Genomic DNA, 26506 nt, shown 5'->3' with positions numbered 1-26506 from the left:
GGCAGCCCCAGCACCTCCCACATGGCTGGGCACCATGCCTTGATGTAGCAGTGTCTCAGTGGCCACAGGAAAATCTGACAGGGCCTATGAGCTGGAGAGGCTGGGCAGAGCTGGGACGGGTCTGTTTTCTGGGCCCTCTCACCTTACATCAGTGTCAGCCATCAGGCACCTGTGGCATCACTCCCTGCTTCCACCCCAAACTTCTGCAATGACAAAGCAAAATTTGGGCTGACTTTGCTGAATTGTCAGCAAGGGAAGAAGTGTGCAAACATAAATATAATGTGACAGGGATGCCGGTGAAATTGTTCCTGGCCATGCTCCCAGTGCTGCTCCTGTTGGCAGTAGAGAATGGAGCCACCCAAGCAGTGGCCCTCCACCTGATCTGTCCTCCCTGCCATGTTGGAGCTCAGCATCCCTGTTCATCCCCACACTGCACACATTTCCCAGGCCCTCACATGGTGCATCAAACCACCACATGGCCCTGCAGGCCAATGAGCTGGGCTCCCTGGGTGCAGAGCTTACCAGAAATAGATGCAGCCGTGGACCTGCTAACTTGCAAGTATCCACCCCCTTGCAGGTTTTTGTCCCCTTGTACTAAGTGCCTGCAGCCACACAGTCCAACCCAGCATTGCTGCAGAGATAACTTGAAGAAGTGAGTTTGCTAGGGCACAGAACTGGGCAGTGATGCCTGCTGGCTTCCTGCAGGCAGGAGGGCAGGTTTTGCTTCCTGGTACGGCAAGGGAGTTCCCTGCTTGCTTTCTGCCTGCGCGAGCACTGCTTTGGTCAGTGGCAAGGTGGGGCCAGCAGAGCTGCTGGGGCCGCCTGGTTCCTGGGCTGGCAAAGCAGACTTTCCTGTTTCAGCTGTGCTGTGCAGCCACTGTCCCTGCTGCCCCCTCGGCTCTGTGCCTGCCAGGGCCCCGTCTCACCCTGCAGGATGTCCCTGCCACGCACGGCTGGACCAGAAGCCCACACCATTGGAAAGGCAGACTGAGGCTTGGAAGGAGACGCATCGGTAAGTCCAGTTTCGGGAGGCTGGTCAGTACAAGGTGGGAGTGAGAAACAGGGCTGCCCCAGCCCCTTTTCCAGGAGCAGGGATGCTCCAATGCTTCCTGCAAAGCCTACTGAGGCTGTGCTGCCTCTGCCAGACTGCAGCAGGGCTGCCCCCATTGTCCCCAGAACAGCAGCTCAGGTCACCCCATGGGTGAGGTTCCTTTTTAAACCATGGCCAATGTCAGATGAATGTGATACAGCTCATAGAGCTCTGGCAGCAAAAAGGTGCTAATTCACTCATTCACCTAATCCACCGCTACAGCCCAAAGCCGCAGTCCAGCACCTCCATAATATCATAGACATGTCACCAGCCACCAATTTCCATGTGTGGTGACAGGAGAAACTTGTCATTAAAGCTGCAGGTGGTCCTGGGCAAGTCACTTAACCTGCACCTCATTGCCCCAGCGATGATGACACAGGGATGACAGCAATTCCCATATTCTTCCATCTGTATTCCCACACGTGGCAAACCCCACTGTTGGAATTAAAGGCTCTTGCTGGCTTTGTAGGCTCAGCAGAGGGAGGCACAGAGGTGGTTTCACCCAGGAGGTTCCCCGTGCAAGGAGCCATGGCCCTGCACTGTGGGTTCACTGTGGGCAGAGGGAAGGCAGAGCGAGGCAGGAGCAGTCTCGGACGTGGGACAGGCGGCTGGGGCAGCCAAGGCAAACAGGCACATACCCGCCAGCCTCCGTCACCGCGCCAGCGCCGTGCAGCCCTGCTCCTGGCACACCTCTCCTGCTGCTGCCCCTCACCTGAAAGGAGGCAAGAAGGACGTTTTGGCTATGAGGAAGCGTTCATGCTAGAATAAGAGCCTTGCTATGGGGACAGCAGTAATGAAAAACCATTCTGCTTTAAATTTGAAGCCGTCGCTTAAGCTTGTCAGTGTTGCCTTAAGCCTGTCAGGGTCGGGATTATGCAAAGTTTGAGCCGGCGTGAGCCCAGCCTGACAGCACCACTGCCACCTGCAGTATGGGCACCAGTCGCACTGCAAGCCCAGGAGCAAACCCTCCTGCTCCTCAGCCCTGAGACAGGGGGAAAAATAGCCGAAAAATTGTGTTAGCTAAAGGTGGGGCTTGCCTGGGGCTGAGCAAACCCTTGCTGAGGTCAGCTCCCTGGTCAGGGAGGAGCAAGGAAGAAAAAGCTCTTGTTTTTCCCCCCCCTACAACCAAGTTATTCCTCTTTGCAAAAACAAGGGAAAACTCCCTAATCCATTCCCCCACTCCCTCCCCTTTCTGAAGGCAGGTTTGCAACGATCCAAATGAAAAGCCCATAGGCAAGGGGCTGGCTGGCGCAGAGCCCTTCCTGCCTGGGGCTCCCTCCAGCTTCATTTCACACTTCATTGCCCAAGTGGCCAAGCCCTAAATACTTACTCTGGGCTCTATGTTTTAATTGTGTTGCTCTATTAAAGTCCTAGGCCACTGTCAGCACACCTACTACTGGAAAGGAAATCCCTACCCTGTTGCTTTTGCTTGCATCCCCAGGTCACTTCAGCTTAGCCATGGCAGTGGCAGCCAGGAAAGACAGGGTGACAGGCTCCCCACTCACCAGCAGCCCCGCGGCTGTCACCACCACGGCTCGGCAGGGCTTCCTGGGCAGCTGGCTTAGCCGGATTCCACGTGAGTAGGGCTGTGATTGCCCCACTCTCTTGGGCTCTGTTATCCAAGGGGGGGATGCCAGACTATGAGGCTTCGTTTCCATTTCTCCTCCATTCAAATCCCTTTTTCCAGTGGGGTCTGTTGGGCTGGGGATGCTGCAGAGCGGTACTGCACCACTCAGGGAGTGCAGGGCATCCTTGCTGCCTGTTTGGGCCATGGTCTCCAGCTGCAGTCTCTCTGCATGGGACCTGTCCAGGATTATAGGGCCAATTTTGAAAGTACCACTCCTTAATGCTGAAGCACTAGAAAGGGGTTTAAATGCACTCTGCATGTTTTTGCTTGGGTTGAACTCTTCTGTCCATCTCCACTCTCTGAACATTGCACCAGTACCCAAATGGGCACTCATCGCTGTGGCTGTGGCAGTGGCTGTTCTCCTCCTCCTCTTCCTCATCTGCATCATCAGGTGCTGCTGTGGCAAGAAGAAGCCCAAGAAGAAGGAGAGAGTCAGCTTGCATGCTGTCAGTGGCTCTACCACGGCCAGCCTGGTATGTCCTGCTTACCTCTCTCCCCCACCTCCCTCCTGCCTGAGAGGTTTGCTGTCGTGCTGCCTGGTTTTGGGAGAGCACAGAACAGCCAGGGATGTGGCTGAGCATGTCACGACAGTAGTGCTGCTTTCTGCTGCAGGTCCAGCCCGAGATGGAGGACCTAGAGCAGGATGTGGGGCAGACAGGAAGAGGAAAGCTGCAGTATTCCCTGGAATACAACTTCCGTGTGCAGGAGGTGGGGATGCTCATGGCCACAGCACAGCAGGGAAAAGGCTTTGCTCTTGCATGGTCCCTCTTTGCTGCCCACTGAGGTGGACCATACCCTCTTGCACTTCCCCCTCCCCCCACTGCCTGTCTTGCCCATGTGGCATGGAAGCATCCTCCCTGCTGCATTCCCTTGCTTCCCACTGAGTCCCTGGTCATCTGGCCCCATCCTCTTCCACCTGGTGACCTTGTGCATCACTCCTTTTAAGCTGAAAGTCGGTGTGAAGCAGGCAGCTGAGCTGAAGGCTATGGATAGCGGAGGCACATCCGATCCGTACGTGATTGTCTACTTGACGTCTGATGTGAAGAAGAAGTATGAGACCAAGGTTTACCGCAAGACCTTGAATCCTGTCTTCAATGAGAGCTTTACTTTCCAGGTAGGAAACTACAGCTGATGATAGTTTTATGGTCCTGCCAACATGGTTGCCTGGCCACTGCTCCCCAGACACAAGCCTTTACAGGCAGGGAGATGCCTTTGCCACCAGAATGGGGAAGTACCAGAGAGAAAGACCTGTTGTTGCATCTGCTACTCCATCCCATCGGGCTGGGTGGCCACCAAGGAGTGAGTCTGATCTTTTGGATCCTCTTCTGCAGGTACCCCAGGCAGAGGTGCCTGAATCCACACTGGTGATGCAGATCTATGACTTCAACCGCTTCACCAAGCATGACATCATTGGCGAGGTCCGCCTACCCCTGGCTAGTGTCAGCCTGCAGCATGTCATTGAGCAGTGGAGCGATCTTGTGGCAGCCAGTAAAGTGGAGGTTGGTCCTTGTGGGAGGGAAACTCTGCCAGGAGGCATGCACTGTTGCTTTTGCTTTGCTTGTCACCACCCCAAGAAGAAGCCCTTTGGGTTCCAGCCTGGTGCTCCATCCCCAGGTGAGCTGACTCCTTTGCCTGGTGCTCACTGCTGGCATCTCTCCATCAGGAAGAGCAGCTGGGTGAAATCTGCTTCTCTCTGCGCTACGTCCCCAGCACCAGCAAGCTAACAGTGCTTATCCTGGAAGCCAGGAAGCTGAAGCGGATGGACTCCCATGGGCTCTCAGGTCAGCAGGGCTGCTCATGCTCAGATCTCCCTATCCCTGCTCAGGCCTTGACAATGGCACCCAGAGCTGCAAAGCCTTGAAAGCTCTCGGTGCAGAGACCTGCTTCTGCGTTCCACCACCATACCTAGCCTGTGGCCAGCTCCTAGCTTCCCCAGCAGAGATACTCCAGCTTTGGGCAGAACTGGAGATATCTCCCAGGAGGAGGTGTCATGGCTGGATGATATAGGCAGCTTGTGGAAGGAGGATGCAGGAGGAAGTGATCTCTGGGGTGGCTGACAAGAAAAAGAAGGGTAGATATTCACCATGGGGAGTGACAAGCAGGATGCCTTGCTCTGCTTGGGAATGGCCCAGGGAATCTGTTTTGTGGCTGAGCTCCTCAGTGAAAATTGTCACTTGTGCCAGCCATGTCCTTTCTCTCCTCAGATCCTTTTGTTAAGGTGCATCTCATCCTGAACAGGAAGAAATGGAAGAAGAAGATGACAAGCATAAAGAAAAACACCTTAAGCCCTTACTTCAACGAGGAGTTTGTTTTTGAAGTGCCTTTCAATCAGATCCAGGTGGGTTTCCCTGCAGCACCAGTGCAGAGTGGGTCCCCAGTGCAGCAAGCCCCTTCCTGCTGACCCTCTTCTTTCTTGTTTTCCACCACCCCAGAACGTGGATGTGGTCATCTCCGTCTGGGATCATGACAGAGTGACCAAGAATGAGCCCATTGGCAAACTCTTCCTGGGCTGCCGGGCTACAGGCAACCAGCTGCGGCACTGGTCTGACATGCTGTCCAACCCACGCCGGCCCCTCGCACAGTGGCACAGCCTGCAGCCCCCGGATGTGGTCGACAAAACCCTGGGGCTGAAGTCCCACCTCAAGCTGCCCTTGCCCTCCAGATAGTTTGGGGGCTCAAGGACTTGAGGGCTTGCAGAGGGATGAGTGGCTTCTGCTCAGAAGCAACTAGCATGTCGATCCAGCTCATTGTTGGCAGATAGGGGACTGGGTGCTCTTTTTGGCCAAGAGATGATCTGGCTGCTGGTGTAATGCCTGATTTGGCAACTCAGAGCAAGGCTGGATGTAGAGCAGAGGATGCTGGAGAGGACAGCTCATCCTAGCCACTCGTGGGCCGAGGGGACAAATACACAGAGCTTCAAACTCATGCAAAAACACTGAGTCTGTTGATATTTTTAAAGCAGAGAATTAATGTGCCAGCAGTTTGGGGTGGGCATTTTCTTTGGTTGTGTGTAAATCTGCAGAGGGTGAGTTCCTAGGAAGTTCTTATGTGTCCTGGGGAGACTTTTAAATGACACCAAGATCTGGAAGCAGCCTGAGGCTTGAGAGGAGAGAAAGAGGATGAGCTGGTGAGGAAGGTGTTGGCTACCTCTCCTGTGCCTCTATTATAAACATGATATGTGTCCTGGTTAGAGTCTAAATGAGACAGCAAAATCAGCCACTGGTTGTCTATGGCTGATTTTGCTTCACTCTTAGCCCATTCCCAGTCTGTGCTGACTTGTGCACCCCAACGTGTCACTCAGAGGATGGGACTTACCAGTGACCATCCCCACAGACCATGCAGATGATGAAATCCAGTGTTGGCTCCATCCACCCTGTGTGGTTCTACTGTGCTGGTGCAGCAAGGTTTGCCCCCCTGGCACTTTGACGTGCTGCCAGGGTGGAGGGACTGAGGCTCTCACTTTCATGCCATGATCAGATCACACAACTCTGATGAAGGCTGGGTTGCAGCCCTCACGTCACTTCTGGGCAGGTTTCATGTGATCTGGGAGGTTTCTGTGGCCATGTGTCCTGCCCTGCCCTGCTTCATGGGGCCTTGGGATGGAGGTACATAAGTAAAGAGAAGGGTGAGGACATAGGTGAGGTGCCACTATCCCTACCTGTCCTTGAGTACACTGCAGTTTGGGGTGGCTTAGGAGCAGCTCCTCTGAGCCATCTATGTGAGGAAGCTCTCTGCATTTGGCTAGAGGATAGAATTGACCTTGCTCTGAAATACTTCTGCTACAAAGCAGCCACAGAACATGGAAGATTTGGGCTCATATAATTGTATTTTTGACCAAAAGACAAAAGGAGAATATAATAATAATAGCTATTGCCTGGGCTCTGGAGGGGAGAGAGCCTGGCATGTTAATGAAGAGACATTAATATTGAAAAGCAGTTAATCTGCAATTACTCAGAGCTGCACAGAGCGACCATCTGAGAGTTAAACAAACATGGTGAAGCTGAGGAAGATTATGAAAACTCTTCATAGAGATTAATGATCTAGGCTTAACTATAAAAAGCTGCTGCATCTGCTTCCTGAAAAATATTCTCCAGGCTTCGCCGTGGACGTGATGAGGGGAGAAATGACAGGGTAGTTTCAAGATGGCTTTAACAAGTCAAGTGCTGGGGAAATAGCATCTGCTGAAGGCTGCTAATGAGATGGAGGAAGAAATCAGTCACCTGAGAAAAGACTTGTAATGGGATGCTTTAAAGTCTCAACCTTCAATCTTAGCTTTAAATCAGGTTGGAATGGGCTGTGCGGGAGGGAACATCTCTTAGTTTGGTTTGAGGTCCCAAATCCATCTCCAAGTTGTTTTTTGGTAAGACTGTGTGGTGACATAGAACCATGCAGGACCCAGAAGGACTTCTGGATGTCTGGGGAAGGAGGGGGAAACAGTGTGTATGTGTGTTCCTTTTTTGAAGTCATGGCATTGAGGTTCACTGCATAATTTATGAAGCCAGGCATGAAAACACATGCATTTTAAGTAGCAAAACAGATGTGACTGAAGAAGGTCCAGGGACATTCCCTCCTTGAGAAACTTTATTCCCAATACCACTGCTCCTCTCTCCAGCTTTGGCCCCACTCAGACCTGTATCACAGGCACAGTCCTGGATGAGCAGAGCTGGTGCAGGAAGCCTGTGGTGCTTTTTGGGGCAAAGCTGGGGAACCAGGAAGCAAGTACCCATGTGGGCCAGCTCCAGCCAGCTTGGGCTGAGCCTTTGTGCTACATAACACAGCAAACTGATTTGTTTGCTCAAGAGGGAGAGGCAAGTGGGTGTGGATGATGTCCATCCAGCTCCAGTTTTTAATGCACCACCAAGGCTGCTTTCTTCCTCCATCTTTGCTTTTCCTTCAAAATTTGCCTCATGGTCTTTCAGCAACGCTTTAAGTGATCTCCTCCTGATCCTACAGGATCCTTTTTGAATATGCTGGTAGCTGTTTGAAGCAGATCTGGTGGAGCTGGGCTTCATTTTGTGGCTTATTTCACCCAAAGTGAATGCAGCCCTCTTGGGAGCTTGTTCATGGAAGGAGGACAGCCCTGTCTCTTATGCAAACATGTAGTTTTCATGCTCTTTTTGGCCTTGACAAGGCCAGTTGCCCCTCATCTGCGAAGGTGAAACGTCTGAGCATCTCTTGCCTGACTGGTGCTTCCCGTGGGCCCATAGCAGGATGATTCCCCTGGTGGAAGATGCGAGAAGTCAACGAGGGGGAAACCAATCCCCCTCAGTTTGTGTCTGTGCTGATTTCCCCTGTCTGCATCTAGAGGGCAGGGCCGGTACGTGCTTCAAACTGGGTCTGTGTCATCTGGTCTGTGGCCTCTGTAAGAGCTTCACCAGCCAAGATTTCTGCTTCTGGAGATGGAATGTGCGTGACTGGGAGAGAAAGCTGTGATGCTGTGGTGAAAGCCTGTTCCCATTGCCACAGAGCTGGCTGACACACGTGTGGCAATGCTGGGGGTGTCCAGGTAGCTTTTTCTGGGTGGAAGGAGCCAGCTTGTGCCTGTTCCTGCACCATAGGGGCAAAAGGTGGCTTGAAGGGGACAAAAGCAGGTGTCCAAAGCCAGTCTGCCCAGTCCATTGTACCCGGGCAGCAAATAGGGAGTTTATTCCTCTGCTTCACAGAAGGAGCAGTCCCTCTGCATTTAATTACAACTAGCTTTGAAGGTTTTGTGGCAAGACAAAAGAGCAGGGCTTGGGCCAGGCTGAGGTCTGTTACAGGAGACAAGAAGTACATAAAATAGAGGTACTTGGTATTATTAAGATTCATAATCTCAATTATTTACATCCAGATCCAAGACTTCTGACCTCCAGAAGTCCCTCCCAAAGTGAATTTTTCCCTCATTCAGTGATTTTTACAGTATTTATTCATGCACTTCTGGAAATCAAACAGGAGAGCCACACCAGGAGAAGGCTGAGCTGCTTATATGCTTGTTGCCAGTCATCTGCTGTGAGACAAAAACTATTACGGGCTGGCATCATTCAGCCTGGGTATGTGCTTGGCTGTCCTCCAGCCACAGATTTTTTGGCTAGTCTTACAGTTTTTGAGAGCTGGAGAGTGTCTAAGCTTTTCTCACAAGGAGCAAGCATACCCATTTGATAAATATTCAATAAGTAGCATCATAATGTCTCGCTATTTCATGGCAAAATGTGTACTTTGCCATGCAACAATTTCTTTTTAAAAGTCCCAGCTCCTGCATTTGCAGATTCTTATGCAGGTTTGCAGCAATTTCTTTTCCAGCGCTGCAGGAGGTGGGGAAGTGAGACCAGGGTGCCTCCAGACTCCAACTCCAGAGGCAAAGCGCTGGGATGCTCGGCTCTTGTTCCAAGCTCTGGCAAAGGAGCATGGGTCCAAAAAGAGGAGAACGGGCAACGACGGATGGAGGCCCCGAGCAAGGGTCGCCAGCTGGAGGGGGGAAAAGCCGGTACCCCAAGCCGGAGCAGGGGGAGGCGAGGCGAGAGGCGGGAGCTACAGCCAACCTCGCCCTGCCGCCTGCCCGGGGCCACGCTTCACAGAATCACAGAATCTTAGAGGTTGGAAGGGACCTCGAAAGATCATCTAGTCCAACCCCCCTGCCAGAGCAGGGTCACCTAGAGCACATCACACAGGAAGGCGTCCAGGCAGGTTTTGAATGTCTCCAGCCAAGGAGACTCCACAACCTCTCTGGGCTGTCACTCTCACAGCAAAGTTTTTTCTGATATTTACATGGAACCTCCTATGTTCCAGTTTGCACCCACTGCCCTTTGTCCTATCACTAGACATCACTGAAAAAAGCCTGGCTCCATCATCCTGACACTTCCCCTTAACATATTTGTAAACACTGATGAGGTCACCCCTCAGTCTCCTTTTCTCCAGCTAAACAGACCCAGCTCCCTCAGCCTTTCCTCACAAGGGAGATGTTCCACTCCCTTCATCATTTTTGTGGCTCTGCGCTGGACTCTTTCAAGCAGTCCCCTGTCCTTCTTGAACGGAGGGGCCCAGAACTGGACACAATACTCCAGATACGGCATCTAACTGAAACTCCGTCTCCCCGCTTGCCCAGCCCGCTGCCCGCTCCCGGGGAGCGCTGCCCGGGGACACAGGGGCAGCCCCCGGCGCTCCCTCGCTGCCCTCGCCGCCGGGAAGCACCGCGGGGCGGGGGAAAGGAACTTTGCCGAAGGGTCCTGCGCGATGCAGGGTGGGAGGGGCGGCTGCGGGCGGCCAAGTGGCCTCTGGGAAACTCCGGAGGGAACGGGGGGTGCCGGGAAGGGGTGCCGGGAAAGCCCGTCCCTGCTGGGCACCGGTGGGAAAGGGGCAGAGGGGAGAGGTTGTGCCTGGGTGCTGGGGTCTCTGGGGGAGGTGCACGGGAAGGGAGGGGACGGGGGCTTTGTGCTGGAGCTGGGAGCGGGAGGGGGCTCCGAGCTGGTGGGCTGCTGCCTCGCGGGGTGGCTGTTTCCTCTTGGCCCAGTGCGCTGTGGATGTCACTTTCGGTTTCTCAGAGAGAGGCAATGAGCTGTAGTCTTCTCTCCTTTCCTTAACCATTTTTCTTACCTTTCCCCCCCTTTTTTTCTGCTCCCTTTCCCCCACCTCCTTTCCCCTGCCTCTACCTCTTTGCAACCTTTTCTCTGCCCCCTTGCCCCTGCCCCAGCTGCTGCTGGAGGTCTCACATCTAGGACTGTTCCTGCTCCGGACTGGGCTTGTTTTGCCTTTGGATCAGACTGGTGACATGGTGTTTTTAGGGCCACTTTACACGCTAGTGCAACTTTCACTGCCGTGGGTAGAAACGGAGGAGGGTTTCCCTCGTGGGGTTGTAGCCTCCTGCCCCAAACAGTCCTGTCCAAGGAGCAGGGCTGATAACAGTGCCCCAAGATGCTCCCTGATGGCTCCTTCCATTTGAACTCGGTGGGCAGACCTAGAAAATCCACAAACCTTAGATTTCTCTGTATTTCAGGTCTTGGCAGGATGGAGCCAGGGGAGAAGCAGCACAAGGATTTCATCGCTGTCACGTTGCTGGGCAAAAGGTGCCTCCCCAGGAAAATTGGCATTACAGGTGAGTGGATGCCCCTCTGTGATGACCTGCTGCATGTCAACAAGATGGGGATTTCTCAGCCTTGCTAACTTCACACAAAGGTGATTAAACCCCTGTGGGCACTTACTGCAGTTCAATTTAAATGGAAACAATCGCAAAGTCAGTTAGGAATAAGGAGTTCAACTGAGCTGAAATGAGGTCTTGACTGGCAAACACACCAACCCATATCTTAAGTTCTGTGAGCAGAGCCTAGAAAGATGGTAGATTTGCAAACAAGTGTTTCATCACCCTGCCTATAAACATGGATGTTCAAGATGTCCATGTCTGAGGCAGTTATCTGGGACAACAAGCTCTCAGTGGAAAACAGGCACATTCATAGTTTGTTTAGGATGAGATGAATTGCTCCCTTGGAAGAGCCAGTTCTGCTCATCACCTGTGAAGGAGGTGGCTGGCTCAGCTGAAGGCTTCTGCCCAGTCAGCAGCTGAGTTTGCCCTGGATAGAGAGCGTTTTCCTTTTAACTTAAAAGTCAGAGCAGTTTTGACATAGGAGCCTGAATTTTGGCATGAAAGATGTCATGAAGGGCCCAGTTGGCCTTGGTGTTGTAAAAAACTAGTGGGGACCTTTACTGTGAATGTGACAAAGGATGTGTTCACATCTGCAAAGGCCAGAAACAAAATCCTCTGAAAGTCTCTCTGCTTTTGTTGCACTCATCTCACACCACCCCTGACATCGTGCTAAACTCAGTTCTGGCTCCATAGGGGAAGACTCCTGTCTGAGATGCACCCTGAAGTAAGCAGCATGGGGGATGGTGTTGAAAAATGCTCAGCAGGGTTGGGGTTTGAGTTTTTCTGGCTCAGCCCTCTCCTAGTCTGAGCTCAGCCCTTCCTTCCCAGATCTGATGGCAAAGCACCTTCAGAAGACCTTCCAGAGGCCCATTGCCTTTCAGATGTATTCTCCCATGGCACACTCTCAGTGTTGTGCAGGTAGGTAGGTGAAGCTGCTGAGGGACTTTGCAGCTCCCAGCTTTTTTTATAAAAAAAGCAAGTGAGCTTGAAATGGATAATTTCTGGAGAATGATTCCATATGTGGCCACCAGTTTGTAGGGCAGTCACTGACCTTGGGGAGAGGAGAGCTTTGTGCTTTATTCCTTTTTTTTTTTTTTTTTTTAGCCCTATGGACACTTTTTAAAAACTAATTTCAGCACGGAGAGCCTGGAGGGCTGAAGGGTCTTTTGAGAGGAAAGACATGTTGCAGCTGTAGTCATCTGAGCACACAGAGGTCTCAGCCTGTTCTCCAGACATTTTCTGGATCATGTCCTGGTCTTTAGCAGGGTTTGAGGACATGCAGGCACATGGAAGACTGTGATCAGGTGTCAGGTCACTGCAGTAATACTATCCAGGGGCAGGCTTGGTGGGAATTCTGGAGGGATCACCTCAGCTGCTGAAGGCCTGGGCAGAAGTATTGGCTGTTTGCTTTCCAGAGGCCCTCCCAGTGCAGCCTGGGCCATGGAGAAAGCACTGGGTTTTGGTAGGATCTGAAGCACTTTCTGGTCCAAGTGTCCTGTGTGGAAGTGGGAAAAGCTCCTGTGAGGAGTTAGATCTGTGCCCAAGGCTGAGTGATCCTAACCCTGGCTATGAACACAGCCTCTCCATTCCTGGAGACTGAAACTCCCAGATGCTTCTGTGGACTGAGGGCCCTTAATCCAGGGGGGTTTTCTATTATTTGCCCTCAACCTGCCGCTGCTTTTCACCCCTTCGGTTGCAAACCCCTCCAGCAGCCCACACCAAAGTGTGTCCCTCTGGAGTGAAAGGGATCATTAAAACACCTTGTTTCTCTTCAAAGCCTGTGTTTATATCGAAAGCACCTGCATGTGACAACTTGTGCGTGTCCACATGGAGTTGTTTTATTCCTACAGGCTCTTGTCCAAACTTGGTGATGAGTGAAAGTGAAGCACACAAAGAGAAGGGTGGGGATGTGGTGTCCATAGCTGTGCAGCTCGGCAGGACACACCAGTCACTCTGCTTAGTGCCTTCCACAGAAGGGGATGACCACTCCAGCAAGTCGGCACCCCAGGACTGGCGAAGCTGTCTGCAGGTCCAGGTGAGCCTTTATGGTGTGTTTGTGCCTGTCCCAGTGGAACAGGATAGCTGGGTATTAGGACTCGTTGTGTACGATGTCCTCAGGGCCTCTAGTGTCTCCAAGTGCTACCATGTGCAAAGACAGCTGCCAGCTCCTGCTTCCTTGCTCATGCAGCTGGAGAGCTGAGTTACTCTGGTTTCACCAGTTCTGTCCATTTTTTTTGGCAGATAGAAGAGGCTGAGAGTGGAGGGACAGCCCATAGCATGGGGTCCCTGGCATGGGCATCCCATTCTTGTGCCCTCAGATCTAGTCCCACCCCTGCTGCTCCCCTGCCCTGTTCAGTGGACTCCCCATCCAAGGCCAAGCTCTCCAGCTGCTTCTCTGTCTTCTCGCTGCCATCATGGGGCTCCAAGCTCAATTCCAGCCTCCTGCCCCATGCCAGCTCCAAGAAATCCCTCAGGGGGAGCTGGAAGAAGAACCCACATCGTGAGGAGCCCACTTGTCCAAAACCAGGAGAGCCTGCCTGCTTCCCCTTCACGGGACCCATCATCGCTCGGATAACTGACTGCATCTATCTGGGGAACCTCAACGCTGCCTACAGCGGGCAGGCGCTCTGCACCAACAGCATCGACAGCATCATTGACATGAGCAGCCTGCCCAGCGACCACAGCCTGAGCATCATCCCCTGCACGTGCCGAAGGGGAGGGTTCAGGCACAGCTGGTCACGCCTCAAAGTCGACATTCAGGCTCCACTCCGTGGGGATCACCACAAAATGGGACAACCCTGCTTCCGGGACATCAACGAGTGCATTGAAGCCTCACTGGAGAAAGGGAAGCGTGTCCTCATCCACTGCAGGGATGGTTACTCTCTAGGTCCTACTTGCGTCATTCAATACCTGATGGTCAAGCACAGCATGAGGCTGCTGGCAGCCTATGAGTTTGTGAGGGCACGGTACCCACTGAACATCCAGGAGTGTCATCAGGACCTCCTGGTGGGTTTGGAGATGTCCCTGCAGCCTGGAGGCATCAACATCACGTGCCTGAAGCACTCCCTGTCAAGGAAGATGGCATGGAGCTAAATAGACAGGGTGGTTGTGTTGTTTGGCAGTGGTTCTGAAGAGGAAAAGCCAAAAGCTTTAACTCCATCTTGGGAGTGAATGAGGTGACTGTAGCTGTGGAGGAGGTAAGACAGCACTGTCACAGATGGAAAGCCATGGCCTGCCTTTGTAGCAGTTCCTCGTGGCTGGTGTCATCTAAAATAGAACATGGGGAGCTCTTCTAGGGATACACTGGAGGGAGAGGGAGTGTTCTGGGCAGAACGTGCTTTGTTTAGTTCTGATGTGATCTTGGGAAAGCAAAGGGAAGTCAGGCACTAGTTAGCTCAGGAGTCCTGCCTGAGCTTTTACCATGAGCTCAATTGCTGCTCAGCCGGTGGCTTTTTTTTTTTTTGCTAACAGTGTCATCCTTGAAAATAAGATGTAGTGTCATGTTATTCCGTAGTGCCTGTCCACTCTATGCTTGTAGGATGTTGAAGAGGAGGCAAGGTGTAACGATGTAGGAGATGCCATGAGGCACAGCTTGCATGGATTCATCAGCCTAGTCCTTCCAATATGTGGTGGTTAGCCTGGCCCAGAGGTGCCATACCTGAGTCTCTCTAAAGCACAGAGCAGAACCTCCTGTAGAACCTTCTCTGTGTCTGGCCTTGCAGGCTGGTGAAAGTGCTCTGGAAATGGTGAGCCATACTCATGGCCCATCCCTCACAAATGAGTGGAGGGAAACAAGAGAAGGGAACAAGGTCATCTGCTTCACAGGAAAGGTACCCATGTGTGAATGGTGTGTCCACTTCTGGCCCCTGTGCAATGCCCCCACTTATACTTCATATTCACAGAGCTGAGCACCTCTCTGAAGGACTTGTCTGGAGCTTCCTTATGTCTTGCTTGAGTTTTTCTGCAAGGAACTGGTTCATTTATCACTCAAACACTTAAACTGCTACTTCTGTCTTTCTCGGTGTTAACCATAGCTCCTACTTAGAGACATGTTAATTTTTCTGTTCTTCCTGGTCCTCACTGGGTTTCTTCCTCATGACATTCTAGGCCTGGAGCCTCTTTGTTTTTTTGGGAATGCTGCTCTACAGCTTAACCTCTGTGCAAGACATCTCTAAAGAAAGCCTTATGCAGACTTGGAGGCTAGAACTTCTGCTCACCCTATTACCACACCTCACTGTCCACTTTTTCCATATCCTACAAACACACATGTTTTAGCTAAAATTTTGCTTATGGGACTTATTTTTTTTTATTTCTTTATTCAACTATTTCAGGCCAACACTTCCCTATCACAAGGTGATAATCCAAAGCCTTGAACTGAGAGCTGATCTCTTTTGCTGTGCTCCATGCCTGAACTCCAGGAAGTTCAGAAAGCCTTAATTTTACAGGACTGAAGGAGATTCTTTGGGTGTGGGTAATTTTTGAATGGATAACCCAGTTTTTATCCCTCCACCAAGAGCTGAGTTACTCTTTGGAGCAGCAGTGGGCCAGCAGTGGCTGGAATGTGCATAGCTGCATAGGGAGCTAAAGAAAACAGCTGTAGAGACTTTGCAAGAATAATAAAGAGTCCTTTTAACTCTGGAGTCAACCGTGGCTTGTGAGTTGGGACTGAGGAGAAGTGAAGCTGCTAAGCTGTCCCTGACTGGGTGATTTCTGCTGTTGGCTGTTGAGGGTGGCTACTGTCTGTCTGCAAGTGTGCTTGCTTTGGTCTGGTTGGTTTTTTTTTGTTTTCTGAGAAACTGGCTTCAGCTGGGACAAGCAGGCATTCCTCCTGCCAGACATCTCCAGATGGGAGATGGGTGCTGGGTGCAGTGGTGCCTCTGCCAATGAGTCTTCCTCAGCAGCTGCAGCAAGGGATGCTCCTGGGGGGAGAAGATGCTGGAGTTTAACCTCCCTATTTACTAGGTCTGCCTGGAGCTGTAGATCCCTGTCTCCATTAGAGCTCATCACCCTGGGGACATGGATGTGCAGGAGGTGAGTGAGGAGGAGGGTTGGATGGCGCTGTCATATTTACAGCTGTTCCCAAGCCTGGCTCCTTCACCAGGTGCTGACCCACAGCCATTGTAGGGGAGCCCAGCTGGGGGCAGAACCAGCCAAAACCTCTGCTGAGGAGTCACACTGGGGACTGCAAAGGGTAGGTCAGATATACACATCAGCATACATTGACACTGCGATAATCGTTACCCAAGCCATCTACCATCTGCATTTCAGAGGAATAAATCCTGAGTGTTCCCAGCCTTGCCTGCACTGAGGGCTTCTCCCTTCTCCACTTGTTATGGGGCCAACCAGCCCTGTCTCAAGGACTTGCTCTTCCTTCACCAGCATCTGCAGCATTACTTCTACCATGCTAAAGGTGGTGAAACAGGAGGCCTGCAGCAGCAGATTTGTTGCTATCCATATAACCTCGGAGTGGTGCCTGGAAAATATTGTCAGGGCCATGTCTGAATCAGTCTAAAAAACCCTGGCTTAAAGGGGAGGCAGCGCCTGGGCTGGGGGAGGCGGACAGGAGCTGTTTGGACTTCTGTCTCCATGGGATCCCCTACACACACACGTGCTGGGATTGGGGATGGTGAATATTTTCAGCTACATTTCCACCTGCCTCTGCCTCGGACCCGTGGAGATACAGATCTGAGACATCTGACAGCAGATGGGGGAGGGGGGGGGGTTGCCCCCCCATGCTCTGCTGCCTCTCCCCAGCCCTTGCACTGCAGCGAGCCTCGAGGCTGCCAGCAGTGGCTCCACAGGTTTCCTTTTTAAAAAACCTTAGTTGTGTTGAAATGGGGAGGAGCTGCAAATGCTTCCTATGTGGTGAGGTTAAAAGAGCATGCTAGCCATGGATTGATCTTGCACATGCTATTGGCAGTGGGCTGGAGGCTGCAGGCTCTTTCCCATCTCCATTCCCAAAGGGCAGAGCTACTCCCAAGCCATTGAAGCTTAAGAGAGCTGTGCCTTTGTCCATGGAAAAGCCACTTAATGCTTCCAACAGGAAGTTTTATTAGAGGCCATGCAGATGGATGTGTGCAGGGAGTCTGGGCTCCTCACAACCTTGAAGCTGTATCTCTGGCACAGGTTGATGGGAGGAAGAGGGGGAGTAAGGCTCCCTCCTCGGCACTCCTGAGGAAAAGCCTCCTGGCTCCTTCGGGTTGGCTCTGCTTCCCCATCCCATGGGTAGAAGATGCCCTCCCCCTCCCCAGGGGCTGCCCTCTCCTCCGGGCCTGCCTGCCTGGCCTGCCCCAGCCAAGGGAGGTACACAAGGGACTCTTGCACATCATTGGTCTGAGAAAGTCTCCATGCCCTTAAAGAGAAGGTGGATTTTCTGCTGAGCCACCCGAGAAGCCCTTTTATACCTCCTTACTCAGCCAGCTGCCTGCGGCTCGCCAGTCCGTCCTGTCCGGCCAGCAGCACTCTCTGGTTTTCTCCTCCAGACTTGGGTGAGCCGTTTTGCATGTCTCTTACTGACCCAGCTTGTTCTTATAGGGTGATGGGAAGCAGATGGACTACCTGAGTTTTATGGAGATAAATGCCAGGTGGGGTGACCTGCTGGGAGAAACAGGGGTGCTAATAAAACCTCCTCCATCCTTTGCCTGCGGGAGAGGGTCCATGCTTTGGAAAGCTTGTCTTTTCCAGGGACCTTCTTTCTCTTTGGTTTCATACCTTCCCTTCTCTTGGCTGGTTTTTCTTTCTGGCTTTATTGGCAAGGGCAAGCAGAGCCGTGGGCTCCCAAACACTAACCTCCCCTGGGCCACAGGACATGGGATCCTTGCCTGTGGTAACTTGGTGGTGCTCCCTACTTATGCCCAACCCGGTCTTTGCGGTGCCTTCCTCCCCCCCAAAACACCCTCAGACAAGGATGACATCCAAATGGACTGTGTCCCCCAGCCAAGAACAGGTGACTTAGAGCCCACGTTGCAGGCAACAAGCCACAGCCTGGTGTTGTCCCCTTGCTTCTTCAGTGCTTGCAGCAATTCTGCGACCAAAGTGGGTGTGTGTGGGGCAGGGATTCAAGTAAAAATAGCTGCTGTTCCTCAGCCTCCCTGTCCCTCAGCTGTAACCCAGCCACCTGTGGTGGCTTTTGCTTCGCCCCGACCTCCCAAGTCACGGGGGCTGGCACAGGGGAAAGGCTGCTGTTGGAGGAGACAGCTGCAGCTCCTTCTGCAGCTCCCTGGCCATTTTTAGAAGCACTTTCCTCCCCTCCCCCACCTCAGAATAATGTGATGGGCCTGCACATTTTCCAGGATAAAATTTCCTTGGCCCTGCAAGCTGTGCCTCTTCCTCGGGCATGAGCCCCTGTTAACGCTTCATCTCCTGACAAACCCTCCCAGATCTGCAGATGACTGCATCTCAAAGGCTTGCCTATTCTGCAAGGACTAGTTTTGGGCTCGGCCAACACTCCAGCCTCCTTTGATTAGGAGAGACAAGTGAGAGATATTGCTCTGCTAGAAAAGTAAAATTATATATACAGGAAAATAATTTACAGCAAAACAAAGGTGCTCTTCCATCTCTTCCCTAACATGCTGCATTGTCCCTGTAAATTTTCCACTTAAAGGAAATGCAAGAAATTGCTTGGAGAAACTCTTTGTCCTTTACCAATCAAATAATAACTTTAAAGCTCGTTCTACATCATCTGTGCTAAGGTTGTTGAGACAGGTTCCCCTGCCCCACAAAATGGATGCGCATACTGGCAGCAGCATCCTCTGAAGTCCTTCCTTGTCACCTGAGATTGCTGCCTCACTCTGTTCCCAGGGTGTTCTAACCCTCAGGCTTTGGAATATTTGTTGTTCATGAAGCGGGGCAAGACTGCATGGCAGAGTGAAGCAGTACACTAAAAATAACTTTTCCCTCTTTTTTTCTTCGTTGCATAAAATGGTTTCCTGGGGGTCAAGCAAGAAACATGCCTGCAGGAGCTATTGCCACAAATCTCTCTTTGTGACCAAACCAAATGGTGCTGGGCCAGAAGCCCCTGATGCTGAGGCTTGTGTGGCTGTGAGGAGACAAATATTTGGCTCTCAATCACAAACTGCAGCCACTTCCTCCTATGATGAAAATGTAGAGAAGTTGGGGACTGAGAGCAAACCTGTTCCTCTTTTCCCCCCACCCCCTCCTCCATCTTCTTCTAGTTCTTTTTTCCCTAGAGGAATCTATCACTGTTTTTAAACCCAAGAAAGTCACCACCAGCACGAATAATGATGAACCTTTTTTTCCTTGGTTTTCATTGCAGGCTTAGAACTACCTAAAGCAAGATGTCTGAGTAAGTTCCCATTTTTCTGTCTTTAATATTTTGTTGGCATTTAAAAGCTTTTGTTCAATCGCCAACTTTTTACATGTTAAGGTTCCTCTGCTTGTTTCTGATGAGGATGCTAACTGCCTTTTCCTCCCCTTTCTCTTCCTTCCCTTTCTTGTCCATCTGCTCATCCTGAACAGTGAAGAGGTAAGTGTGTTTTGCTGGGGTTTTTCCTTTAGCAATGCTCATGACATCAGTCCTGGCTTCACTGTTCCTCCTTAGGAAAAGCAGTGGCTGGGTGGCAGGAAGGGAAGGGGGGATTGGGTGGGCGGGGTGGGGTGTGTGGAGGGAAAGGTTCATAGTAGGGCCTTCTTCCTAACTGCTTCTGGTAAAGATGGGAAGTAGAAAAAAAATCCCTTTTCAAGGTCTTTTCTGCCTCCTGGCTTGGAGTTAGATGCTCTCTTCCCTCCTTTCCTATTTCCCCAGCCGGCCACGAGATGGTGCTGGGAAGGCGGTGGTCCAGAGCCGTCTCTCCTCCATCACCTGTCCTTCACCCATCCACCACCCAGCCCTTGGCTGAGCAGCCTCTTGTCCATCCCCACACCTAGACGCTTTTTTTCTGCCCATCGAACACAGTCAGATGGCTTCTAGAAGGCAATCTGGTGAGCCCTGCATCCAGGGCAGTGTGAGCAGGGTGGAGATTGCGTCCTTATCAAGTTCTTCCAGGCTTCTAGCTGTGCTGGAACAGGGGCTGGCCTTGAAGCCTGGGGGTGGCTGAGGAAACACAAAGGAAGGTGTGGAAGAATTGTGCATGGCTTTGTCATTCTGTATCTCCTCTTAGCAAGTTGCTCCATCTTTTATTTTTGCATCTGTACTTGGCACCTCTCCACATGTCCAGAGCACCACAAGCTCAAGCTTGTCCTCACCAGAAGAAATGAGGATTTCAGGGACATACAGAAACTCCACAATGAGGTTATAATATCTAACAGATGCCTTTATTCATGCCCAGGAAAGGCTGGGAGGGCACTCTGTCCCAGGTACCAATTGTCAGAGGGAGAATAAGCCCTGGGCTAACAGTCCTCAAGGGATCCACTCTCGTGTGGCCCACAGCCAGAGTTATATGAACAAAATCCTTCTGGTTAATGGTATGCAGCATCTCTGAGTGCTTTTCCCCTCTAGAATCCTTCAGCCCTGACAGGGGTGCCTTAGCACCATTTGCGTATGTAAAACAAGTCAGATTTTGTTACATTTAGCTCTGCAGATCTTTATCCACTTCCTCCCCTGTGCATCACAGACACACACCCAACACTGCTTTCTTCCTCCATCACCACAGCACATCAGATGTCTGGGTGTGCTTCCCTTGCCCCAGCTACACTCAGCCTTACTTGGTCTTCTGGGCAAAATGCTAAGGAAAGAGCTGCAGTGCAGCAGCACATCAAGGCTGTGACTTCTTTTATATTTTTATAATAGGAGACCTGTCGCTGCCGTTCCAGCATGTCACTGGTGCAGAAGGGCAGGCTTGGTCTCCCAGGCTCACCTGGCATCCCAGAGCTAGTTTTTATCTTGCAGCCACAGCCTCGTGGCCCTCCTGTGGCAAGAGCAGCCTCCAGGCCTGCAGACCCCATGGTTGTGCCTGTCCTCCAGCGATGATTAACCCACCATGCCCTGGACCTGCCTCCTCACTGCCCTATCACAGCATATCAAAATACCTGTAGCTGCCAGGCTGGAGAAGAGTTGCAAAAGGAGTCTCTGTCTCTCACAGCATCACCTTCAGCATCACCTGCACTGGGTCTTCCAGCTCCAGAAATTATTCAGCCTTTGTGTTTTCACCTGCCTGGCCATCCTTCTCACCATGTGTGCTAGTGACTGCTCAGAAAGACACCTCACAGTTCTGGAGTGCCCACGGGCATCAGAGTGGTTGAGTGCAAAGCAAAACACACATCTGAGTGAAAAGGAAATTAGAGAAAAAGCTAAAAGTCCCAAGGAGCCAAGTTTGAAGTTGTTTTTTTTTTGCCCATCTTCATAATCATCATTATCTTTTCCTGAGGCACTTAGAAGGTCTTAGCTACCTGAGGTTGGCAAGGCTGGGAGCAGCAGGGGACCTCTTTTTTGAGTGCTGCTGGTTTGAGGACCAACTGTGTGTCAAGCCACACATCCTGGGCTGGGACCAACTCCCTGGCGTGGCTGCAGGTCCTTGGCAGACTGTGGGGTTGTATGGGGAAGGGGGAATGGAAAGGGGAATGGGTGCCTGATAATTTGCTTCTCTCTCATTCCTCCCTCTTGCAGAAAAAAAGGAGGGCAGCCACTGCCCGTCGGCAGCACCTGAAGGTATGTGGCACTGCTGGGGCTTGGTGAGGTGTGTCCTGACTGTCCTGTCTCCCATTTTGAGTCAGCCAGGTCTTGGCACTCTCCCTCCTGGAAGAGGCTATACTGAACCACTTGGGAGCCTCCCACACCCTTCCCCACTCCTTACTGGATGTCCACCAGTACCCATTGCTTGGAGGCCCTGGTGTTGATGGGAAGCTCCCCAAGCTGCCTCGGCATTAGGGCTCTCCCTCCTTTATCAAACCCCTTGCCCTCTTTCCTTGCCTCTGCTCCATGCTGAACATCCTCCTGCTGCTTTCCAGAGTGCTATGCTCCAGCTTGCTGTCACTGAAATAGAAAAAGAAGCAGCTGCTAAAGAAGTGGAAAAGCAAAACTACCTGGCAGAGCATTGCCCTCCTCTGTCAATCCCAGGATCCATGCAAGAACTTCAGGTAGAGACTTCTTTAATGCTTTCACTGTGCTGGAACAGAAGGCATTTGGCTCCCTCAGTCAGCCTGGTGAATCTAGATGGTTCTTCCCATCTTGTGGGTGCTCTGGACCTGACTGGATGTGGAATTTGCTTGAGAGACAGCTGGGGAATCTGCAAAAGAAAGAGGTCTGGCTAGCAGGAAAGCTGCATTGCTAATGATGTGTTGAGGCAGCATTAGCATGAAGACATTGTCATGGAGACCAGGAGCTTGCCTGTGAGCCACCATTAGCTATCTAGTTTTGACACAATCTGGTATTCTGGACTGAGGTCTTTGTGTCAGAGAGGTCAGTAGAGAGGAATTAGATGTGTGGGTTCTGGCAGTCAATATCTCTCTCTACTTTTTCTCCCAGGAGCTGTGCAAAAAGCTTCATGCCAAGATAGAGTCAGTGGATGAGGAGAGGTATGACACAGAGGTGAAGCTACAGAAGACGAGCAAGGAGGTGAGTTTATGCCAGAGCTAACCCTTAAGGGAGTCTCCAGCCTCTTCATACCTCTCTGTGCCACTTGGGTCTGTCTCATGAAAGCCATGCCCTTCTTTCTCTCTTCCCTGCCCCCCCCCATTTCCTCTCCCAATAGCTGGAAGACTTGAGCCAGAAGCTCTTTGACCTTCGGGGCAAGTTCAAGAGGCCGCCGCTGCGCAGGGTGCGCATGTCTGCTGACGCGATGCTGCGGGCCCTGCTGGGCTCCAAGCACAAGGTCTGCATGGACCTCCGAGCCAACCTGAAGCAAGTCAAGAAGGAGGATACTGAGAAGGTACTCCTTCCCTCTCCCCTGTACCCATACAGAACTCAGCCCCCATTTTTCAGGCTTACACCTCCTGGTGTGATAGACAGAGTTAAGGGTGAACCTTCCTCCATAATGTTCTTCCTGCTTCATATTTCCTCCTCTGGCATCTCTGATGTTGAAAAAGGAGGGAGCAGCCAAAAATATGTACATGTATGGGTGGAACTCAGTTTCTCTAACTGACATGGGGTTTTCCATGAATGAATAGGTGAAGGGCATCACCTGGGTGGGTTCTTACCATGGGGGGCACTGCTTGTACCCACACCTCAATCCCTCCCCCAGGAGAAGGACCTCCGTGATGTTGGTGACTGGAGGAAGAACATCGAGGAGAAGTCTGGCATGGAGGGCAGGAAGAAGATGTTTGAGGCTGGCGAGTCCTAAGCACCTCTCTACACCCGTCCTCCACTCTCTTCTGTCCCTGCTGTCTCCCCCGGGCCCAAGGGCACTGACTGGGTGCTGTTTCTCTGGTTTTGCGAAGAGCTGCACCTGGGCAGCAGTGGTGTAAATAAAGCTTTGGTGGGAGAGGCGGGTGTTGCCTGCCTGGGGGGCAATAACCCAACCCATGCCATGGTGCCAGAAGGGTCTACCCCTGCTGTGGGTGTCCTGGTTGGGATGGGGAGGCTTTGGCAGGGTCTGTGTTGCAGGGATGGGGATGGGGGAACATTTCTGCTGTTGGTCTCTCCATGTAGCTGGGTATGCCTATCCCCCTCATTGCAGGGAGGAGAGGCTGAGGCCATGCCATCCTCCTGCCAGCCTGTACCACTGGCTGTTAGCCATGTCCTTCACCAGTGGTGAAGAGATAAGAGCTGAAGCCCCAGGAGGAGCTGTAGAACCTCCACCAATGGTGGCAACAGCGGGGAGCCATAGGGAAGAAGCAGAGCTGTGAAGGCACATGAGAGGTGACAGCTGCAGGGCAGAAGCAGACCCTTTGGCTCCAGCAGCCTTTGAGAGATGTGAAGTCGGGACAACCTCGGCAGCTCCTGCAGCAGCACCCTGGTACCCCAGTAGGGTGCTGCAGTTCAGAGATGCGGGCTGTCCCAAAGCTGCATGGGCAGATGGGGGAGTAGCAGGTCACTCCTCTCCCCACCATGGGGGGGGGATATCGGTGCTCCCTGCTTTCCCTTTGAATTACCCTAGCACTGTCCAGTTTTGAGCTGCTGGCAGATGCAAAACTTTAAAATATTCCAAAGTTAAAAAAACCCAAAACAACTGAAAAAAAAACCAACAACAACCACCCCAAATTTGCATTCCCTCTGCCCCTCTCCCATCCCCCCAAACCCTCAGCCCATGAAGTTTCCGGCCCAGCTCACTTCTGCCGAGCACAGGAAAGGCAGCGCCCGTGCAGCGAGCTGGCTGTGGGGCCACCGAGCCGGCCAGGAGAGAAGATGTCAGACTCAGAGGGGTGCCAGGAGAGTGCTGAAGGCATAAACCCCGTGGGAGATGAATCCTCTGGGGAGAGCGAGAGGTGAGGCCTGGGGACTGGGTGCCCCAATGCCACAGCTGCCTTCCAGTCGCAGCAAACTGTGAGGCTGGGAGGGGTGATGGTGGGAAAAGAGGGTGTGCGGCTAAAATGATGATGACCCATGAGGCTGGAATGGGTCAGATGCTCTGATATAGTTTTGACAAGCTCCTCCAGCTAGGGAGAGAATTAAGACTTCCTAAAGGTCTCATCTTTGAACTTCAAAGACTTTGGAAGGGGGTTTTGATCAAGTGGGGAACCACAGCTCCAACAGCAGGCAACCTCAGCAAGGGGTCTGGCAACCTGGGTCTGCTCCGCAGTTGAAATCAGACCCATCTTTAGGACCAGTGGGTGGAGATCAGCTGTTCCCTCTCCTTGCAGCAATTGCTGGGCGCATCTGATTTCTTGCCTCTAAGTACATTAACCTGCAAATGTGTCAAGCTAGTTGCTGTAAGGTTATGCATCTACCTGTGCCTCCACTCTGCTTTGTTGTTTTATCAGTAGAGATTGTAAAATTTGGGGTCTTTTTGCTCCAACATGGACAGCTTTCTGTGGGGTTAAAAGGAGACAGAAGAGTAGCAGTGACCACATCTGCTTGTGGTGGAGGCAGATAGAGATAAGCTCAGCCAAATTATATCACCCAGAAGTGCTCAGATTTGGACTGGATTCAGGCTGAGCATCCAGGAGCTTTGGGGATTGCCTGATTTTTCACCTCCAGCTTCAAAGCTTGCATTAGCATTTCTCCCCAAGGCTTCTGAAAGCCAGTTAATGCTGATAGGAAAAAAACCCAACAAACCTTGAGTGACAATGAGAGGAGAAGGGTGTGTCATCTCCTGTCACTAATGCACCAATGGTTGCAGTAAGCGTTTTGCCTGACATCTGACAGCAATTAGCTTTGGCTGAAGACTTGACTGCAAGCTTCAAAAGGCACTGGAAGGCTCTGTGTATGACTGCTGAAACAAAGGGGAAGCCTTGGCTGCTGGGGGAGCACGGGGATTTCTGAGCCTGCTCTGTGGGATTCCCATCATCGCTCCAGGCTGGCCATGCCTCTGCTGCAGGCTCAGCTCAACTTGCAGGAGCAAGGAGCAGATGCAAGGGGCAGCCCAAGGCAACTGAGCCTTCCTGTCCCCTTTTGCTGCTGCAGGTGCAGGTATATCTGCACAGCCAGGGCCAGGCGGCGGTGGTGGTTGCTGGTGAGGCAGGGTCAGCTTGTTCTCTTTTCTGTTTCTTGCTGGAGTTTCAGCAAAATAAGAGGCTGTCTGGAAGGGTCTGTTCTGTACCACCTCAAGCATTGCAGCCTTCCGAAATGTGTTTAAAAAAATGTGTATATGAATGCTGAACGCATTCTTGCCTAGCTGCATTTTAGAATTGTAATGACATATGAAACTTGGTGGAAAGAAGTAGCAAGCGAAAGTAACTTCCTTTTTGTTTAAAAAAAAATGGAGAATTTCTTTCCCTCCAACTTGTGTAATAGTTTCATGTGCAGCTCTTAGCTTCTCCTGCTTTTACTTGTGCTATTTAAGTGTTTGCTGGGATCTGGTGATTTACCCTCACAAAATGGAGGAAGGAAGCATTTTCTTGCTGTTTGGGGTTACCTTTTCTCACCCTGTGGCTAGCTCAGTTCTCTGATCTCCCCTCCTTGAGGACAAAGCTCTTTTCAAGCTGATCTGTGTATGGATGGAGTCAGGACAGTGCTCCTAAGACAGCTTAAGGCATGCTGGAGATGTGAGCAGTGAGTCTTGTGATGGAGCTGCCAGGAAAGTAAATCCCAAGGCTCCCAAGCATAAAAGCATAGTGAGGAGATATGGGGAGAAAAAAGGTGGTGGGTTTGCTTAGACAATGAAACTTACCTATTTCCCTGTGCCCAGTGCATATAGAAGAGGAGCTTGTATTAGAAAATGTCCTAGAAATCCTAATTTGGACATAACATACTCTGTTTCCCCATACTAATGGGGACATGTTGGCAAAGTCTTCCTGACACCAGTGTAACATCACCTAAACCAAACTGATGTTATGCTCTCTTCCGTGAACTGGAAGTGCTATATAGAAAATTTCTGTGGTGTAAGCATGATGTCAAGTCTTTCCAAAAGAAGTGGGAAGCTGGGGTGAGCTCTGGGGAGGTGGCTGCTTGGGTCATCCTGTCCTGATGGGACAACATGGTGCAGGATGAAGGAGCCAACCCTCCTGCCTTGAAAGTGGGATGCTGGGAGCCTGAGGTGTGAGGGAAGCCTGCCTTTCACTGGGGCTAGATAACCCAATACGTGGCCAGCAGGTCAAGAGAGATGATTCTTCCTCTCTACTCCACACTTGTGAGACCCCACCTGCAGTACTGGGTCCAGTTCTGGAGTCCTCAATACAGAAA

The 26506-nt window shown here is 51.7% G+C and overlaps 4 protein-coding genes across 5 annotated transcripts in view; all 4 read left to right on the top strand.

Annotated features, from left to right (window-relative positions):
- Positions 1–971: 971 nt before the first annotated feature.
- Positions 972–5383, top strand: SYT8 (synaptotagmin 8). The gene is made up of 9 exons (XM_051621431.1): positions 972–1012; positions 2532–2666; positions 3033–3190; positions 3330–3425; positions 3664–3831; positions 4049–4216; positions 4381–4498; positions 4922–5055; positions 5150–5383. Exons 2-9 carry the CDS (start codon positions 2549–2551, stop codon positions 5381–5383), a joined length of 1194 nt encoding a protein of 397 aa, XP_051477391.1. The 5' UTR covers positions 972–1012; positions 2532–2548.
- A 5314-nt stretch (positions 5384–10697) lies between these two features.
- On the top strand, positions 10698–13962 carry LOC127385361 (uncharacterized). The gene is made up of 3 exons (XM_051621055.1): positions 10698–10785; positions 12681–12865; positions 13072–13962. Exons 1-3 carry the CDS (start codon positions 10698–10700, stop codon positions 13921–13923), a joined length of 1125 nt encoding a protein of 374 aa, XP_051477015.1. The 3' UTR covers positions 13924–13962.
- A 7345-nt stretch (positions 13963–21307) lies between these two features.
- TNNI2 (troponin I2, fast skeletal type) lies at positions 21308–23264 on the top strand. Its single transcript, XM_051621560.1, has 5 exons — positions 21308–21436; positions 21736–21864; positions 22253–22342; positions 22479–22655; positions 22968–23264. Exons 1-5 carry the CDS (start codon positions 21323–21325, stop codon positions 23064–23066), a joined length of 609 nt encoding a protein of 202 aa, XP_051477520.1. The 5' UTR covers positions 21308–21322; the 3' UTR covers positions 23067–23264.
- Positions 23265–23371: 107 nt separating this feature from the next.
- LSP1 (lymphocyte specific protein 1) overlaps positions 23372–26506 on the top strand; it is a 53478-nt gene continuing 50343 nt past the window's right edge. For both annotated transcript variants that reach the window (XM_051621559.1, XM_051621555.1), the window contains exon 1: positions 23372–24150. In XM_051621559.1, the coding sequence (XP_051477519.1) occupies positions 24071–24150 (80 nt within the window). In that variant the 5' untranslated portion in view covers positions 23372–24070. The remainder of the gene's footprint in view (positions 24151–26506) is intronic.

Source organism: Apus apus, chromosome 5 (genome assembly GCF_020740795.1).
Source record: "Apus apus isolate bApuApu2 chromosome 5, bApuApu2.pri.cur, whole genome shotgun sequence".
Taxonomy (NCBI): domain Eukaryota; kingdom Metazoa; phylum Chordata; class Aves; order Apodiformes; family Apodidae; genus Apus; species Apus apus.
The sequence above is the reverse complement of the archived record's forward strand: the minus strand, read 5'-3'. Positions and strand labels throughout refer to the sequence as shown.